The 19,616-nt window shown below is 53.7% G+C and overlaps 1 protein-coding gene across 3 annotated transcripts in view; it reads left to right on the top strand.

The window, feature by feature from the left end:
* The first annotated feature begins 4,012 nt into the window (after positions 1 to 4,012).
* IGSF21 (immunoglobin superfamily member 21) overlaps positions 4,013 to 19,616 on the top strand; it is an 81,952-nt gene continuing 66,348 nt past the window's right edge. The window contains exons 1-2 of one of the 3 annotated variants that reach the window (XM_068537742.1): positions 4,013 to 4,234; positions 5,277 to 5,398. In XM_068537742.1, coding sequence (XP_068393843.1) covers positions 5,325 to 5,398 — 74 coding nt within the window. In that variant the 5' untranslated portion in view covers positions 4,013 to 4,234; positions 5,277 to 5,324. Of the gene's footprint in view, positions 4,235 to 4,789; positions 4,799 to 4,972; positions 5,099 to 5,276; positions 5,399 to 19,616 lie in introns of those variants that run through there. The other 2 variants (XM_068537743.1, XM_068537741.1) reach the window with 2 other exon arrangements.

Below are 19,616 nucleotides of genomic sequence, written 5' to 3' on the forward strand. Positions count from 1 at the left end.
GGTGAGGGTAGGGGTGTGTCCAGATAGGTGGCTTAGGTGTTCTGCCCCAGTCCCTTTGTGGTGTTCTGTGTGCAGGGGGCATGCACAGTACCCTGCTTTTGCTCCCGACACCCAGTTTTTGCTCTGGGCTCTTCAGAAGTGGTAGATAGGGTTTTTTTTTTTTTTGGTCTTTTTGTATCTTTTGGTCCAGAATTTGCCCCAACTGTGCATGCATTCAGTTATTTTTAGTCCCATATAGTTTCTTGGTATTTGGTTGCTTGAGGAGAAATTTGTCCAGGTGCAAGCACTGCAGCAAAGGGTCCCAGGTCCCAGCCTGTCTCAGAATGACCTCTGAGAAAAAATACCTCAGATCCATGCTGGTTCCTTCTGGAGCGTCACTGCATGGATGGTCCCTCCACCTTCCCCCCTGGGCCTGGTCCTACTGGGAAGCCCCATCAAACTGGGGCGTGGGTGCAGCAGGTTGTTCTGGGGGCAGGTCTGTGTTGTAGAGCAGCAGGAATGGCTTCTCTTGTTCCTTATGGTGCCCCCAGAGCCTGGAATGTGGTAAGGATTCAACTCACTCTAACAAATATTTACTGAGTAAGAACCATGTGCCCAACTCTGGGGGCAGAGCATGAACAGGGCAGATAAAGACCCTGCCCTCCTAGAGCGTATGTTCTAGAAGTAGCTCACATTCAAGCCCTGTTTATTGATTCACTAAAAATCTGTTGAATGAATGAATGAGTGAATGAACACACAAGCACATCTCCCTCTGGGGAAGGGAAAACCCGCATATCTTTGGCTCTCCAACCGCACCTTGACTACCCCCGCTAGCTTTGTCATTCTCTGTCTGCCCTGATCTCCTGGTCCCAACCTACTATGGGCACCGGGGGACTGTCTTGGAGCCCCCGAGACCAGCCTGCCACCACGTCCTTGATCTGAGCCTCCTCGAGCTCCCTCTTTGGGCTGATATAATAATATAATAATTCAGCAAGTTCCTGGGCCTCTGCTTTCCCCACACACAACCCCCAGCCCTCCAGTTCTCAGTTGCCCACACTGGCTTCTGGCTCCTCCCACTCGCCTCCCTCCCCAGAAATGGACCCCCTTCTTTCATTTACTGATTTTTTGCATCCTCTGGCTTTTCAGCAAGAGATACTGTGCTCTTCAGCCCTGAAGAGTGAGAAGGGACACAGAGAAAGAGGTGGTTCAGAGAAGTGTTAGTATTCATAAAAATAGCTGTCTCCACTGAGCATTGACCACACACTGGGCGATCTTTCCAAGCCTTGTCTCATTTAATCCTCCCAAGAAGATGGGTTGAGTTGTCCCCATTTTACAGATGAGGAAACTGAGGCTTAGAAAGGTGAAATAGCTTGCTCAAAAGCACAAAGTAGTAACCAAAAATCAAGAATTCAACTGGGGTATGGGAAATCAGTATTGCTTCTTGCTCAAAAGCCTCCCATAGGCAGGAAGAAGCAGCCTGAGACTAGATACCCCCTGAAAAGGGCCCACCTCCTCCAGGAAGACTCCTGTGATCACCCCTCCCTCCAAAGGAATTCTTGGCTCCTCCATGAGCCTCAGATGACACTTGGCAAATACCTGTTGCTACAGCCATGATCTCCCAGACTTTGGCCTCTCACTTAACTGTGAGTGGTGTTATCTCCCCCACCAGACTGTGAATAAGCTCGTGATGGGCTGCAACGGTGTCGGAAATTCATTTCTTTCTCTCCCATGGGGCCTAGAACTGTGCCTGCGTGTCTTAGGCCTGGCGACATGTTTCTAGAACTAAAGGGAAGGTGTCTTCCAGCATCTTCTCAGGCTTACACCATGCCCTCTGCCCACAGCCTGTGATTACCCCCACCCCCTCCCAGCCTCTGTCGTGAGGGGTTCAAACCTCCAAGAACTACAGAATAACCTCCTTGCAAATAGCCACTTGCCCACTGGCCTGGGGCCTGAGAGTGAATTTGGAGTCTGTTACTTTCCTTTACCTTCCCTGAGGCTGAGGGAGGTCTGAGAGCCAGCTGCAGGGAGCTGGGACAGTGGATGCCTTGACTGGAAGGAGATCAGTGCTTGTCTCGGGCTGCCCGAGGCCAGTTTAACCACAGCAGCCAGAGGCGGGCCCCAGAGAAAAAGATGTAAATAAAACCAAAGTAAAACTAGGTGCGTCCTTGAAACTCCCCTGTCCCTGGGCCTGAAACAGCGATTTACGATTCAGATAATTCTTCGGTGCTTTATCTGGGGTGTGTGGGTATGTGTGAGTACGTGTGGGGTGTGGGTGTATTTTCCCACTAATAAAAACCTCAGTCCCGGAGAATAAATTTGAGGAGACAGTTTTACTGACAGATTTTTTTTCCTCCTTTGTATAATTAAAAAAAAAAAAAAATGGAGTGAAATTTGAAATTGGGACGATAAGGGCTGCCGCATTTTAGGAGGAGATAAAAAAGCAGTACCTGAAGGGAGGCGAGGCTGCTAGTCAAACAGGCAGGATGCCTTCCACTTTTATGACTTTAGGGGAAAATTACTCAAACCTCCGCTGGGCTTCTGGCATCCTGCCTCCTAATGAGGCAGCCGCTGAGTGTAGAGAGAGAGGGCCTGAGAGGCACTTAGTTCATCCTCAGCCCTTTTCAGCCTAGTGGGTGGGATGTGAACCCTGGTCCAGGAGCCAGAGCTCTGCCAAGGGCCCATTGTGGGACCTCGGATGAATCACTTTGCCTCTCCAAGCCTCAGTTTCTTCATCTGCAAAATGGGAGATTATTGTCTATTCTGCTCTATACAAAGAGATGTGCTTCAAGCAGATTTCTCAACCTTGGTATTGTTGACATTTGGGGCCAGATAATTCTTTGGGGGCTTGTCCTGTGCATCGTAGGATGGTTATAGCATCCGTGGCCTTTACCTGGTAGATACGAGGACCACGTCTTGCCCCTGAGTTGTGACAACCAAAACTGGCTCCCGACATTGTTAAATGTCCCCAGGAGGAGGAGGGGGCAAAACTGTCCCCCAGTTCAGGGGCCTGGTTTAAAGGTACTTTGCTCCTCTTCCTCACTCTTCCTCCATTCTCATCATCCCCTGTTTGGGAAGCGGGTGAGAGGCAATGTGAGAGGACCAGAGGATGAGATGTCTTGCCTTCTGACTGCACCCACGCACAGTCAGAAAAGCGCAAAGCCCTCAGAGAGGGAACAAGTGAAGTGTATGAGCGGTGGGTGAGCCTGCTGGAGACACAGAGGTGTGAGCTCAGCGAGGAGACACCGTGTAGTGGGAAGTCCCACCGCTGATCCCTCTCAGGGTCCTGGAGCTGGTGAGTGTGTTATCATCACTCTAACCCTCACCAGCCGGGGCTTCCCGGGGACCCCAGTGCTAATAGAGGTCTCCTACTCTCATGAGCTTGCGTTTTGGGGAGGGTGAGCCATGCTCTTATAGCTCGTGGCTGGCACACAGCTGGCACTCAATAAATGCTGGCTGCCTTGCACTGAATCTGTGTTCCCTAAACCAGCAGCACTACCACCTTGGCCAGACAGACGTGGTCCAAGTCAGCTGGGGTCCCGATGTGCCCAAAGGAGGCCAGCTGCCCCGGGGGCCAGTCCTCCCAAGAAGGTGGCAGACCCGAGCTCCAGGGCCCCCTTTGCTGGGCTGAGGAAGCACCTTTCGGCATCTCCCCCCTCCCCCAACCTCCTTGGAGAAACCCCATCCCAGCATCTCCCTCCTGCCCCAACCTCCTTGGAGAAACCCCATCCCAGCATCTCCCCCCTCCCCCAAGCCCCTTGGAGAAACCTCAGCCCCAGCCCCCTCTCCTGCCTCCAGCACACAGAGCCACAGGGAGTTAATTCCATTTCTCCAGGAAGTGGAGGCCTCCCTGTTGCAGGCTGTTAGCGAGGAGCCCAGCTGAGCGGCAAGAGGCTGCAACTCTGTAATAGAGTTGCTGAGACAAGCGGAAAACTGCAGCCGGGTAAACAGATAAATAATTGAAAGAGTGACAACACGTACCTTGCTGCTTTGTGGAGTAACACTTTCATTAGCGGGAGGCAGCGCAGCCGTGGGGAGGGGGATGCGGACAGGCGGCAGGCGGGCTTAGGGCACACTTGGGTCCGGCTTCTAATCAGCTGTGAACAGCTGGGCACCTGAGCAGCCTTTGTCTTCCAGCGTGGGCTTTATTACCACCTCCTGAGAGCCCCTGCCTTCTCCGGGCCTCCTTCGTATTCCTATGTGAAACGGGGACTTCCTGACCCACCTCCTGGCCTGTCTCAAGGGCAGCCCGAGGCAGGCAAGTCCCCCACACTGTCCTCTTCTCTCCATCGCTGGTGTCAGTAGACTGGGTTCTCCCTAGCCTCCCCAGGTTCCCCTGTCTCCAGACAAGTCCCTTCAATCTCTTCTAAGGCCAGAGGGAGCTTGTAAATAGAATCTGAAACTCTGCACCTCCTTGGCCTTCGGGGGAGTTGAGTTCCTTTGTCCACCAGGCCCTCCCTGATGTGGCTCCCACTTCACTCCTCAGAGTCTACTCTCTTCACTTCCTCTCTGCCCCAGGCACTCTGAACACAGCCTCCTTTCAATGAGCACAGATGCTTCTTTCCCACCCCAGGCCCTTTCCTCCCGCTGTCCCTTCTGCCTAGAAAGCACTCCCTCCGTTTACCAGGCTGGTTCCTACTCTTCCTTCAGAAGACAACTTACGTATTGCTTCCTCCAGGAAGCCCTCCGTGATTACCCTATCCCCAGGATGGGACCTGCCCCTCCTCTGGGCTCCCTAGCTATTCTGGTCCTCTCCCTTGAAGAATTTATCGGAAACTATTGCAATTTAGCTTGTTTGAATCCGTATGAGATCTTGGCACAGGTGACTGCCCTTGGCCCCAGTTCTTCTCTCTTTCTATCCGGCCTGCTCCCCCATTCCCTCTCTCCTTGGGCGGGGATGGCTTTGGGACTCTGGCTGACTCTGCAAAACACATTCACACTCTCTGGCCCTGTCTGCGGCTCCCCAAGGGTTGCTCGTCATTTTCTCAAGGCCAACAAGTGGGATGCAGAAGTGGGACCGCCTGGTGCATCGGAAAGGGCCAGAAGAAGAGGCAGCCCTACTCCTTCTTAGCTGTAGGACCTCAGGAAGGCACTTGACTTCAGAGCCTCAGCCTGCACATCAGTAATGTGGGGATGACCTGGGAGGATAATAGTGATGGTTGTGACATTTCCCCCCAGAGGCTTCTCCTGGGGCTGCCTGCATCTCCCCAGCATCCCAGGAGCCCACTCACCGCCTGGATGGAAAGGGGTGGCAGGGCTGGCTGAGCACTCACCTGTGACTCCTCTGTGCTCTGTTGCAGGTGACGGATGGCGGCACCATCAAGCAGAAGATCTTTACTTTCGACGCCATGTTCTCCACCAACTTCTCCCACATGGAGAACTACCGCAAGCGAGAGGACCTGGTGTACCAGTCCACCGTGAGGTGAGGGCCGGGCGGGGTCCGGGGGGCCCCTTCTCCAGCCCTTTCATGTCTATCCCACACGCAATGCTCTTGGAGTGGGGAGGGGGGTCTCAGGATCACCCTCCATGGGCTTGGAAGGCAGAGCTGGGGCTCTGCTGCAGAAGGGGGACCCATTCCCAAGGGGAATCACCCCCTGGAGGGAAGAAGCGGGAAGGGGTCAAGTTGCAGCTCTGCCACATGGAGCAGACCCTTTATGTCGGCCTCTCCAGACGGCTCCTGCAACAGTCCCGCAAAGTGGGTTTTCCAAACCCCTTTCCAGGTGAGGACACTGAGATCCAGAGAGGGTGAGCCATATGCCGAAAGTCACACAGCCAGAAATGCCAGAGGTGGGATGTAAACCAGCTCTACCCGGTTCAGAAGCCTGTGGAATACGTCCTATTGTTCCCCACGGGCTCTAAACCTGGGAAGGAAAACAGACCCTAAACAACCGGACCCTAGGTTCAAAGCAGCAAAAGGATGGGGAAGGAAGAGCCCTTGGGAATGGAGATACTTAATATTTCTACCCCTACCCCTTTCCTAGAAGACTTTAAGGTAGCGGATCCCATTCTAGGCCCTGCTGTGTTCTAGGCGTGTGGGCGCCCACGGCCCCACTCCCCTCCCACCCGCTGCCTAAAAGGCCCCAATCCTACTTTATTGCTCTGACCCTTTACACTTGATGGGTGCTGTTCCCTTTGGTCACCTGGTAAACTCCTCATCAGCCTTCAGAACCCAATCGAGCAGGTCTTCCTGTGGGACACCTTCTTTAGACAGCCTGTCACCCCAGCAGAACTGGCCTCCCCCAAAGCCAACGGCTGCGGCTCCTCCAGAACCTCCCCCCACCGTGAGAGAGGGGGGTCTCACTGCATTAATAGCTTGAGTAGCTTCACACAGGCACTGGACCTGCACAGTTTTACACACACACACACACACACACACACACACAGGCGTGCATGCTTTTTCACACAACACAGCCAAATGCTTTGCCTGGTGGCCAGGCAGAAAGTGGCAGTCTGCTCCAAAGCTAGAGGACAGCCTGGCTACACCAGGCACGCAGGGAGATGCTGCAGGAGACAAGCTGGCTCGCGCTGTGCTTCGTGGGGTGCCTGCCGCGTCCCCGCTTATGCCTTTACCCCTGACCCGCCAGGAGGATAAGGCCCCACTGTCCACACACAGGCTGGTCCTTCTCTCTGTGACCATGAGCATCAGGACAGAATGGGTGCTCCCCCTTCACCTGGCATCCTCAGCTCTCAACACGAGGCCTGGCACACAGTAGGTACACAATAAAATTTGCAACTTGAGTGGATGACCCTGGGCACCCTCCTTGGCCCTTTGGGTGTCAGTTTCCCTGTGGATAAAAGTAGAAAATGGGACAAGAAGATTGCAAAGGGTAAATCCAGCCCTGCATAGGGAATCTGGCCGGTGGTCCTTCCATGCCCACTTTGGTAAGAACGGAAGGTGGGTGTGCTCCCCTGGAGGACCTTTCTGGGTGCTCCTCTCTCTGGGCTTTGTGTTAGGAGCTCAGACCCAGCGTTTGTTGGGGGAATCTGGTGAGAATGTGGATGTGAAGGGGCTCCGAAGAGGTGTACAAATGGCCACACAGATACCTTCATCCATCTATTTATGATTTCTCCTACACCCACTTCCAAAAATGATTTGGGGTGCCTTAAAGCACACGTAGGACCCACCAGTTACCATCAAAACGAAAAAAAGGTAAAAGCTCGTTTTGGAGAAGAAAATAGCTATCCTGGGAGCCACAGATGATTTTGCACAAGTGGACATTTAGATCACCTGCGGCTTCCCAGAAACCCGTCTCCGCCTGCCACACCTCTGCCTGGTTACCAAGGTCTCTGAGAAGCAACAGCTCCCCACATACCATCATTTTCAGTTCCCCGCCCGCGGCTGCAGGTATGGTCTCCAGGGTGGTTCCTTGGCTCTGACCCCCACCATCTCATGTATCCAGAGCACAGCCCTGGTACGCAAAGACCTGGTTCAAATCCCAGCTCAGCTACTTCCTGCTGAGTTACCTTGGACCATAAGGACCTTGACCTCTCTCTGCCTTGGTGTCCTCACCTGTAAAGCAGGCTTAATATGATTGGCTTAAACAATCGTTGTGGGGTTTGATGAGACTTATGTCTGATGGCTTGAGTTCTAATCCTGGCTCCTCCACCCCCTTGCTTTAGTGTAATCTTGGGTTGGTAACTCTGTGCCTGAGTTTCCCAATCTCTAAAAGGGAATGACAACAGGAAGAAGCTCACTGCAACCTCGTGAGTTGAGTTAATAATTTGCGTAAAGTGCAGCCACAGTTGCTGAGTGGTGCGTGCACGCTGTTATTGCCTAGAAAAGCCCTCCTTTCCTCATCATAAAAAAAAAAAAAAAGCCCTCACCTTTTCCCAAATCTCATAAAACCCTCCCTGTGCACTCTTTCTCTTGATCCTCACTAACAACACCTGGAATGCAGGCAGGTATTATTATTATTGTTATTATTATTATTATTATTATTTTCTGTAGTCCTGATTTTACAGATGGGGTCAAAGTTCAGCAAGGTCAAGGGACTTGCCCAAGGGTCCCCTGCTATAACAACATCAACTTGGTTGGACCTCAACCCACCTCATCCTACTCCTCCACCACACTGCCCTTCTCATTTTACAGCTGAGGAAACCGAGACTCAGAGAGGGTAAGAGACTAGTCCAAGGTCACACAGCAGCTCAATTGCGGCCAGTGCTCTTTTCTTCCCCAGCCTTCTCCTGGAACCTTGGTTACAATGGGGGGGGGTCTCCCAGGCAGAGAGCAGCAGGGCAGGGGGCCTCGAGGAAGCCACAGAAGAAGGGAAGGAAGGAGCAGACCCTCTTGGAGAGTCTGATCCAATCACGGAGAGCTGCAGCCGCAGGAGCAGCTGCAGGGCTTCGTTAGGGCTGGTGAGGGGTGCGGACTCCACATTTACATATAAATGAAGATGTTTACAAATTAATGCATCTCATCTAGAGAGAGTCCCAGCTCCACAGCTGTCTGGGCTGCTTCCTCTTCAGCTGGGGATAGTGGGAAGAGAATGAGGCTGAGAAGATTACCAAGAGTGGGCAGAGAGCAATTTTCTGGGCAGCCAGGGGAGCCCTAGGGACTCCCAGAGCTTTTCCTCCCACTGGTGGGGTTCCCGGAGAGATGGGAATCAGGTGGGGTGACAGGGCTTATGTCCCCAGGTTGGGGGGTGCAGTTCATGACCCCCCCCAGTTCATGACCTCGTGGTGGGGCCCCAGTTCATGACCTCTTGGGCAGGTCACTGCCCCTCCGCACACCCCAAAGATTCCATCGATCAAATGCCTTTCTAGTTCTGAGCCTCAGAGCCCAGAACTCCCAGTTTGGAATTGACAGTAATTTATTCCTTCAAAGGATATTTAACTGAGCACCAACTAGGAGCCTGGTATGATGCAGGTGCCGGGGATCCAGTGGGGAACAAGAAAGACAGGGCTTTACACTCTCGTGGGGGAGACAGAGAGGAAACAAGGGAAGCAAGACGTCAATAAATTTATCATGACACATTCCACAAAGATGTGAGTCCGATGGTGATCACGTAACAAAGGGCGAGCAGCTTGCAGTGCCGGGAGGACTAAGGTGCTGGGGTGTCAGGCAGAGCCTCCCAGGAAGGTGGCCCTGGGCTGAGACCTGTGGGCTGGGAAGGAGCCATCCATGGTGGGGAAAAGGCAGGTGTGGCAGACGTCGGAGCCCAAGTGCCAGGGAGTTGATGTCTGGGAGCAGCCTCGGCCAATGACTGATGGGAGGTGTTAGATGAAACCCCAGTCCCCTTGTCCCTCCAGTGGGGCAACTCAGATGTGTCTTTTCCACTGTCCCCGAGTTCCCCAGCGGGACTGAATAACCTCCAGGATGCACCTGTGTTGACTTCCTTCCTGCTCAATCCCCACTCCCTTTCCAGCTGCCTGGGATACCCTCCTAAATAAGCCACTGGCTCCCAATTGATTCCTTGTCTCAGGTTCTGTTTCTCAGGGGCCCCTAAGTGGGGACATAGGATATTAGTAACAGTCCCACCTGCGGGCATCCTGCACATCTGCCATCCTCTACCCCTGCCCTCTCAGGCCCTGCCTCGGGCCCCGTTCACCTGTTCCATCAGGCCGGGCACAAGTGGACCAGATGGTTGGATCCCCCTCACTGAGGGGAAGATTGTGTGGGCAAAACTCATTAATCCCTGCAGAACGTGGCCATCCCCAAATGGCAGCTGTGACCTCCTTGGAGGTCAGGGTGAATCACAGCGAGCCTTCACCAGCCCCTGTTCCCCCCCACCCCCCACGCGTTGTGCCTTCCGTTTCCCGAAGTCCTCTGCAGTCCATGTCCCATCCCATCAGCCCAGGGTGTCCCTAGGAACACCAAGCAGGCTTCACTGGCCCTCATTTGGTGGTGAGGGAAATCTAGACTCAAGGGTTCAAGAGTGAGCCCCTCCCACGCCTTGCCCACCTCTCTTTGCCAAGGCCCTGCTCATCCTTTCAGGTTCAGCTGAAATGTTGCTTCCTCCAGGAAGCCCATCCTGACGGCCCAGACTGGGCCAGGCACCCCAGTGCCCTTCCCCTCCCACACTCACTGCCCTGACACCGGGTATTCAAAGTGCCTCCTGCACTCGACCAGAAGCCCCACAAGGATGGGGATTGGGGGTGATGTCTTCACTGCCATCTCCCCAGCCGCCCAGCCCAGCACCCCCTGCCCAATGTGGACAATTTGTAGATAATTGTGGAGTGGATGAGTTAGTGGTAGAAGGCTTGATGGATGTCTTCCACTGACGCTCTCACGGCTGTGGGATAAACTTCGGAAGAAGGAATTCAGGCCTCCGCACCTTCCCCCAACCCGGGCATCATTTATTTATCACAAAGGAATGGAGCGATTGCTGTATGTCAGGGACGGTGCTGGTGATAAAATGGTGAACGAGACATAATCAGACCTGCTCTGGTGAGTCTTACGATGTAGGGGGTGAGGAGAGACAGACTATAAAAATGTGTTTGAAGGAATACGGGAAAATATCTTCAGTAGGTGATGAAGGAAATAAGGGAATGTGACGGAGATGATGAGAGTTGTGGAGCATGTGTGGTGGCGGTGGGGGGAAGGGGGAGCGTGCTCGAGGTTTCTCATAGGAGACATCTGAGCAGGGATCTATAGGATAAAAGAAGCCCGACAGACCAGGCTGGAGGTAGGGAGGGCGTTCCAGGTAGAAGGCACAGCAAGTGCAAAGATCCTGAGGTGAGAAACAGCTTGGCGTGATCTAGGAGCTGCCAGAGGGCCAGCGTGGCCAGAGTTCAGGGAGCAAGGAAACAAGTTGGCTTTTATTCTCAATGTCCTGGAAACCACTGAAGGCTGGGGTCTCACGTGATGTGTCTTGTAAAGCTCACCCTGGTTGCCAAGCGGAGCAGGGGTTGGAGGGGTCAGGAAAGGAAGACAAAGCTTTCCTCAGAGGGGTCTGGGGAGGGAGAGAGAGGTCTCTTCATAGGTCTCAGGACTTAGATTCCAAACCTGAGTGAAGCTGGGAGAGGGAGCTGGACCACCGCTTCGGGCTGGCAGGGGCCAGGAGGCAAAGGTGAGGGCTGAAAGCTGGCTCTTTCACCCGGATGTGATTTCCATAGGCCCAAACCTGCAGGAGCTTGAGAACAGCTGGGAGGGTGGGGGGATGGGGCAGAGCCTGGGGGGATTCGTGGAGAATGTGAGTGCACAGTTACACACCTTCCTAATTCATATTTATCAGGGGAGGGAGATGTGGGAGAAATCAAGTAAATGAAAAAAGAGCCTGGAGGATTGAGGACATGGAAAGAAATGCCACTTCCTTTATTACTTTGAGATGCATCCGTTCATGTAGTCTCTTGATAGCTCATAATAAGTGTTTGCTGCATTCAAGGCACAGAGCTGGGGGGCGGGGGGCACAGTGCCCAGAGGTGGGCAAGACGCAGCCCCTGCCGCCATGGAGCGTAAAGCCTTCTCCCTCTTCCCCCACCCCACCAGCCCATAAGCTCCTCCAAGGCTCTGCTCTATCGTTTTCATCTCAGTGACCTCAGAACCTACTTGGCATTTAGAGAGGAACTCTAAATATTTGTGGGATAAAAGGAAAGAGGAGATAAAACATGGAGATAAATAGCTAACAATTCAGGTAATCAAGTGATGGCTATCATGGGAGGATTCAGAGGTAATGCAATGATGAATCAGAGATGGAGAGCCCGGGCAAATCGTGGAGAAGGTGGCATTTGAAGTGGCCCTAGAAGCATAAGTAAGTTTTAGACAAAGAGGAGCCTGGGAGCAGATACTGCAGGTAGCGGACACTGTGTGTGCAAAGGCACAGAGGCAGGTAGGGAAGTGCTGAAGTAGTAGCAAGGCTGCTCCAGGTAGGCAGACGGAGGTTTCAAAGTCAGAGCTCTCTGGGATCTGTTCAAAAGGAAAAATGGGGTTGGTTTTAAAATAGACATATTCACTGTTGGGTCCAAAGATCAGAGAGGGGTTTGTTTCCCTTTGAAATGTTCCGTGTCCCTTCTGTAGTGTCAGCTGTTAGCGGGCAGGGCAAACTCCTTCTCCACCGTTGGTACAAAAAAAAAGTGCCCTCTGACCCTTGTTGATTTGCAAGTGTGAATTCCACAGCTCACCTCCCTCTGCACGTTACAGTGGACCATACATCTTTTGTCTCCAGAACGTACATAACCCGTGCTGCTTGCACAGGACATGGTCCTTCATTTATTCGTTTATTTGAGCACGCAGCAAACACACATTGGACACCTACTATGTGCCCAGCTGGTGCTGGGTGCTGGGAGAGTGGATGAGCTCAGACCCTGCCCATAGGGAACTATCAAGGTTACACCCAGTCCTCGACCCACTGTACACCCACTCCTCTCTCTCCCACCCAGGAAGCGAATGAGCCAGTGACGTTGTAAGGATAACCGTGAGCCCTTTCAGCGCTTTGTTCGTAACAGCTGCCTCTGAGTAGCATCAGAATTGAACACCCCAGGTCTCCAGCCCCAAGTGGCAGCTGGTCCCCAAATAAAAACCAAGGATTATTTTAGGAGTCGGGGCTGCAGTCTGCCTCCCAGGAAGTTTTCAGCTGAGTGCTCCCCTCACAGCCCACCGCGCCCTAAAGGAGAGGCTGCCAGCTACACCACCTGAGCATGAGCTACCCTCCGTGGTGTCTACACCACAAGCCAATCAGTGCACCACCTGCGTTAGGGTCACCTTGGGAGTTGCTTAAAAATATCAATTCCTGGGCCCCACCAAGACGGAATTTGATTCAAGCATCCCGGAGCAAGGCCTGGGGAAGCAGTCTTTTTAAAAAGTCTTCCAGGTAAAGATGTTGGCAGCGAGACTTGGAAAGCTCTGCTGCACACAGCACCTCCCATCTGCTCCGATGTGCAGATGGGGCCAAAGAATTCAGCGGGAAGCTGCAAGGCACAGATAATTCTCGTTGCTGCCGGTGGTAGCCGGTGGGCGACAGACGATGTCCTAAGGCCCCCAGGGGCCAGACTCGTTTGGGTTAAAGATGACCAAACAGCTGGACCAGCCAGTGACCTCCCAGTCCAGGGCGACCTCACAGGCACCAGCCATTTCAGGAGCCTGGGCCGTCCCCACACCAAATACCATGAGTTATCAGCCGATGGAGCAATAACAGTATGCTGGGCCCCGTGCTAAGCTTCTCAGGAAGTAGGGCCTTGACTGGGGGGCAGGGGGCTCAGGAGCAAGACGTTCTTTCCACAGCCCCCTGGAATTTTCCCCAAAGGTGGAGTGTACCCACACTTTCTGAGCCAGAAGTTTCACTGGACCCCATCCCCAGCCTCCCACCCCCAAAGCATCCATTAGGGAAGAGTTCCTGGACCCACCCTCTGTGTCGGGCCTGCAGGAAGTGCTCTGCAGAGACGCCTGCTCTCAGCTGTCACTCTTGGGTCTTGTCTCTTAGAACTGGACCCTCCCTTCTTCATCTCTAGGTCCTCAGCGCCTGACACAGGTCCTGGGATGGAAGCCCAGGTTTCTCGAATCAATAGGCTGACAGCTTATCCAGATATGGAATTATCATTTCAAACAGTCAGCAAAGCTTTTTTCCATCCATCATCGGTTTAACCCGAGCAACCATCTCATGGAGTGCAGATCTCAGACTCATTGAATCCTGTTATATAGATGATGACACGAAAGAACAGAGAGGTACAGTCACTTGTCCAAGGTCACACAGCTTGCACATGGGGAAGCTTGGGTTCATACCCAAGCCGTGGCGTTCCAACGGCCACTGGAGTCATATTGGGTCTCTGGGCCATCAGGGGCAGGCTCATCCAACAAGCAGTCATGAGTGACCACCCCGTGCCAGGACCTCTGCCAGGCGCTGGAGACTCAAGTGACTTAGTGAGAGTACGTGACCTTGTGTCTTCATCCCAATATGCCCCCGCATGAGCACACGTGCACATGCGCACACACACAGTGGATCTGTGGCCACCCCCTGCTTGACGCCTCCAGGTAGGAAGCTGCCAGAGTTAGTCACCACCTTAAAAATAGACACTGCCTGGCAGTTCCAGGCCCCTGGACTCCCTGGCCAAGGACACCAAGTGATGTCCACTTCTGGCCCTAGAAATGTGACTCCCGGGTCTCCTTGGCTGCCTCCGCTGGTGGCATCAATTCCATTTACCTGCTGAGAAATCCATTTAGGCGAACATGCTTCCGCTGCTCTGCCTAAGTCCTCACTGAGCGCGATGGCGTCCCCTGACCCCCCACTTTCCACCTGCCCCTGCTGCCCTCTCCTCTCCCTGCCCCTCCCCCTGGTGTTGACGTCTTAGTTTCCACTTCTTTCCTCCAGCAGTTGCCTGCCCTTCTCTACCTTTTTGAAGCCCAGCAGCGCGTCCAGGCCCGGTCCTCCCCGACCCTGTTGCCTCTGCGCAGAATCAATGCTACCGACCGCGCTCCAGGAGAACCCTGTGCATTGCATTCAGCTCTTCTCATGCCAGGTCGCAATTTTTCACTCACCCAAATCTGCCCCCACCCAGGCCATGAGCAGCCCAGGTGGGCCAGTACCGGTGGCACAGGCTGGAACTCGGTACCCTCCCGAAGGACTGGTCCTGGTGGGTCCTGCCTCCCTTCACTTCCCGCTGGTAAAGGTCGACCTTCTACTTTTGCTCCTTGAATTTCAGTTTTTCCTATGGTTTCCCTTTCTTAGTGCGATCTTCATCTTTCCTTCATTTCCCCCTCCCCATGCAGGGGCTTTGCCCTCCTGTTCTGTGCACACAGACATACACGTGCATGCACACACACAAGCATGATGCTTTTCATTCTCCTCTCCCTGCACATTCTTGCATCTCTTGGCTTGGAATCCCTCTATGGCCCCAGAATCTCCCCAGCAGCACAGACCCTGGATCCCGAGGCTCCAGGTGGGTCCCCATTCCACACTGGGGGTGGGATCCTGGGTACTTCTCTGTGGTTGGGTCTTGGGTTAGTGGAGACCTTAGACGCAGTGACTGAGATGTGTGTACTCTGCTGAGTCCACAGCTGGCACAGAGCAGCACACTGCACCCACCCACCCCCATTCTGCATTTGTCCCCAGGCCCACTAGGAGGCCACTGGGACTCCCAGAACGCACCCTTCTCGCCAGTTTCTTCCCAGGGGAGGGAAGTGCTTGCAAAGCTGTCTGCCGCCCTCTGGTGATACCCTGGGGTATTGCAACTAGGGAGCCCTCTGCCTGTGCCCGCTCAATCACCAAGGATGGGTCTTGTCCCTCAAGAGTAGGGACCTTCCTCTCTTCATCTCTAGGACCTCAGCGTCCAGCACAAGGTCTCAGTAGAGATCTGTTAAACCGATGAGCTGACAGATTATCCAAATGTAGAATTATTATTTCAAACTGTCAGCAAAACTTTCCCATCCATCATTTGCTTAAACCCTATGGAGTGTAGATCTTAGACCCTATTTATGGGGACCAAGCTCAGCACAGAGAGAGGAAGTGACTATCGCAAGAGCTGGGAGAGCTTCCCCATCACACAGAACTTTCCTCCTCTGGGGGCCTCCCCCGTGAATGGGGCTGAGCCCCTGTGCCGATGGGATGGGGTGGGGAGGGGGCTCTGGCAGTTTGCCTTTTACCAGGGGCCTTTCGGAGACAGTGTCTTCACCCAGAATCAACCCCGAGGAACTGCAAGCCCAGTGTCAGGCGGCACCCTCGGTAGGGGGGTGTGGAATGAAGTTCTGATGACAGGTCCCATGCACCACAGTCAGGGCTTGCCCTAATTATTCACTCGTTGTTTAAAAAGTGTTTCTTTTTTTTTTTTTTAATTTATTTATTTATTTTTGGCTGTGTTGGGTCTTCGTTTCTGTGCGAGGGCTTTCTCTAGTTGCGGTGAGCGGGGGCCACTCTTCATCGCGGTGCACGGGCCTCTCACTATCGCGGCCTCTCTTGTTGCGGAGCACAGGCTCCAGATGCGCAGGCTCAGCAGTTGTGGCTCACGGGCCCAGTTGCTCCGCGGCATGTGGGATCTTCCCAGACCAGGGCTTGAACCTGTGTCCCCTGCATTGGCAGGCAGATTCTCAACCACTGCGCCACCAGGGAAGCCCTAAAAAGTGTTTGTTAACTGAAGACCTCGGGGGACAAGCGTGAGCAAGGGAGACAAGAACCCTGTCCCCACGGAGCTGACATTCCTGGGGTTCTGCTGGCAACACAGGGAGAGGACAGGGGGCTCTCTGAGGCCTGGATGGCAAGATGAAGCAGCCACGTAAAGGCCAGGGAATGAGCATTCCGGCAGAGGAGGAAGCAAGGGCCTGGGATGGGAGCAAGCTCCATGTGACAAGGAAGAGCAGAAACAAGCCCAGAGAGGCTGGGGAATTGACAGGCCCCGCGAGGAACGTGGGAGATGAGGGGAGGAGTCAGCAGAGGCCAGATCTCAGGGTGCAGGCCTCTTGAACCTGACCGTACCCAGGAATCGCTTGTTACAATACAGATTCTCATTCCGTGGGTCTGGGGGAGGGGCCCAGGGCCTATGACTCCAATCATCCCCCAGGTGAGGCCAATGCCGTCATCCATGGTCCACGTCGGAAACATCCGGGAGCTTTACGCACTCCTGATGCCCAGGCCAAGCCCCGCTGGTTAAGTTAGAACTTTGTGGGCAAGGGGTTGGGGACTCAGACATCAGTTTTTCAAAGTCACCAAGGTGATTCCAATATGCAGGCAAGTTTGAGAACTGCTGTTGTAGATCATTCTGGGTCTTTAGAGAGAGTTTGAATTGTATTCTACGGGTGATGTGGAGCCATCGAGGTCGATCTTGTTTCTACGTGTGTGTTGTTAAAAGACCCACCTTAGCTATTGGAGAGGTTGTGAAAGTGAAGGCAGAGGGACCAGGGAGGAGAGGTGGCTAGGGTGGAGGTGGAGGGACGTGATGGGAGAAGAATTTGGAAGCAGAGCGGGCAGGACTCACTGATGGACCAGATCTTTGCTTCCCCCACGAGAGTGATGCTATAGCCATAGCCCTGAGATCTGAGAACTAACAAAAATGCCAACGCCAGTGTTTATCAAGCTCTTATGCCCTGCTGGAAGTGCTTTACACACATTGACTCATAAATCCTTGCACTGTTGGGGCTATTACTACCCGCATTGGTAGGTGAAAAGATGAAGCTCAGAGAGGTTAAGTGACTTGCCCAAGGTCACAGAGCCGGAAGGTGGCCGAGCCAGGATTCAAACCCACCGGCTACAGGAGAGGTCAGCGGCAGAATACAGGCTCTCAGCCACTGCTATGTAAGTGCTCCAGCAGGCTCAGGGTACCAGGATATGGGAACCCCATCACTCTTGGCTATGATGCAGGTAGATATGCAACTATGGTTTGCCTCTATCAGATGCTATCTGTGGTGACACTGGGCAGGACTTTGAGCCTCAGCTTATTCATTGGTAGGAGAAGAATGATGATTCCACCCCCGACCCCGAGCTATGGTGAGGGTTGCAGGAATTCTTACCATCAAAATGCCTAACACCTAGCACGTGGTGGTATTAAGTAAAAAACGGCTGAATCACAGGTGCGTGTCTATAATATGCTTCATAACGTATTATACTTCTGTATGAGACAAATTTTATACCATAATGCAAAATAATAATAATAATAACGGAGGGGAAATGTTGTTGGCTCATAAGAGGCCCTCTCCATTTGCCCCAGCAAGGACCCCTGTTCCCTAGGGTCTCAGGAGCCTCTCCCATCACCCTTCCTTGACTGTCGCTCCTGGAGGGAGGGACCATGTCTGCACCCACCCACACCCATCTGGGCCCGGCAGAGCTCAGCACAGAGGAAGGGTGGAAAGAATGAATGAAGGATCTGGCTTTTCCTTCTGCTTTTCAGGGACTCTTCCCTGGCCCCTCCTCCCAGGTGACCCTCCTGAGTACAGCTCCTACCCCCAGTCTGGCCTGGAGATTTTTGCGGAGTGAGTGGAGAAAGGAATCACTGAACACTGTGTTCTCTTGTTCATTCAGTGAACATTTCTGAGCGCCTCTGATGAGCCAGATGCCAAGTTAAGCAGAGCAGGATGACACGAGGGCAGAAAAAAACCCCTCCCCATCCCCCAAAGGAAGGGCTATTTGCTGAGCACTGATGTGGTTTAAACATTTTACATGGATTGTGTCATTCAAGCCCCACAACATCCCATGAGGTAGGCCAAGCCCCACGTCCCATTTTACAGATGCAGAAACTGAGGCCCAGACAGATGCATAAAGGGACAGTTGCAGTACAGTGTATGGCACTGTGGGATGGACTGTAGGATCCAGGGCATGCGGGTGGGGACTTTCCATGCCCAGGTGCCCATCTGCCAAGGTTGCAGCATGGGCTTACGTGGGCATCCTGGGCCGGGGGGCTGGGGAGGTGGTAACTTGCTTTGTGGGCTCTTCCCTGAGGGGTCAGAGGCCCAGAGCCCAGAGTCTCCATCTCCGTGCTTGTACTGTTGCCTCCTTCACCAACCAGACAAGCCTGACCACTTGGTGCCCCGCCCACAACTCCCGATTCCCCACTTCCCACCTCCCCCAGGGGCCCTCCTCTGGAGGTTCAGACAAGGGGCAGGAGCCCCCCCTTTTCTGGCTTGATGTGAGTGTGATGGGAAGGCAGGGGGATGGCCCAGATGACCCTGTGAGGTCTATGGGCCCAGCAGAGCTTGAATCCATGCCCAGGACCCATGCAGCCTGCAGGGCAGATCTGGGATTTGAAGCAGGCATCAAGCTGGATCAGAGCAGCTGGGAATGGCCAGAGCTCAGGCCCAAGTGCTCACGAACGCTGCCTGGAGCCGTCTTGGCAGGATCCTACTTGGTGCCTGGTGCCCCAGGAGCCCACAGTCACGTTGCCACGTTGGATAAGCTGTGGCTGAGTGGGATCTGGACTCTGCCACCCCTGGCTTCTCCCCACCAGAGTCGTTGAGAAAGAACAGGAAGTGCCCACAAAGGGTCTCTCTGTGGGTCTGATGCCCTCAAAGGGCTCCCAAGCAGAAATGTGACCTTTTTTGCTTTCATCTTTGTAGCCACCAATGATAAAAACACCAACTCATTATAATAGCAAACATTTGTCTGGGACTTCCTATGTGCCAGGTAAAAACTCACAGCTATGGGGCAGATAACCACTATTGGTCCCATTTTACAGATGGGAAAACTGAGGGGCCAAGTGGTTAAATGCCTTGCCCCAGGTTAAGCGTGTGGTAAGGGGTGGAGCCAAGTCTTGAACCCGGGCAGTCTGCAGCGAGGGTACCTGTTCTCCACGAGACCACCCCACCAACCACCATGGGCCTGGAAGTTCATTCACTTGTTTGGTTGTTGCAGGAGTCTGGGGAGTATGGAGGAAGGGACCAGCCTCTGGGGTCAAGAGGACTGGAGTGGGGAGCCCAGATGTGTCCCTTGAGAGCTGTGGGACCTTGGGCAGATCACTCAGCATCTCTGAGCCTCTGCGCCACACTTCCTGTGGTGCTGGGGTATACCCCGGGTGGCCGTTCCCTGCACTGCCTCTAGCTGGCTGCTGAAGGCCTGCCTCCTTTTTGCCTCTGCAATGTACCAGTGCAGGAGACAGGCCATGAGGGCTTGGAGGTGCTGAAGTCTGATGGGGAAAATCCCAGGGTGTCCTAGGAATGATGGAGTTGATGGGAACAGAGCAGGGCCCAGCAGAGGGAGCTGATAAGGAGAGGCTGGCACGGGAGGAGAGAGAACCCGGGCTGCGTCTCTGCGCCATTAGCTCTCCCCGCAATGTTTCCCCCCTGCTTG

This window comes from Eschrichtius robustus, chromosome 3 (assembly GCF_028021215.1).
Source record: "Eschrichtius robustus isolate mEscRob2 chromosome 3, mEscRob2.pri, whole genome shotgun sequence".
Taxonomy (NCBI): domain Eukaryota; kingdom Metazoa; phylum Chordata; class Mammalia; order Artiodactyla; family Eschrichtiidae; genus Eschrichtius; species Eschrichtius robustus.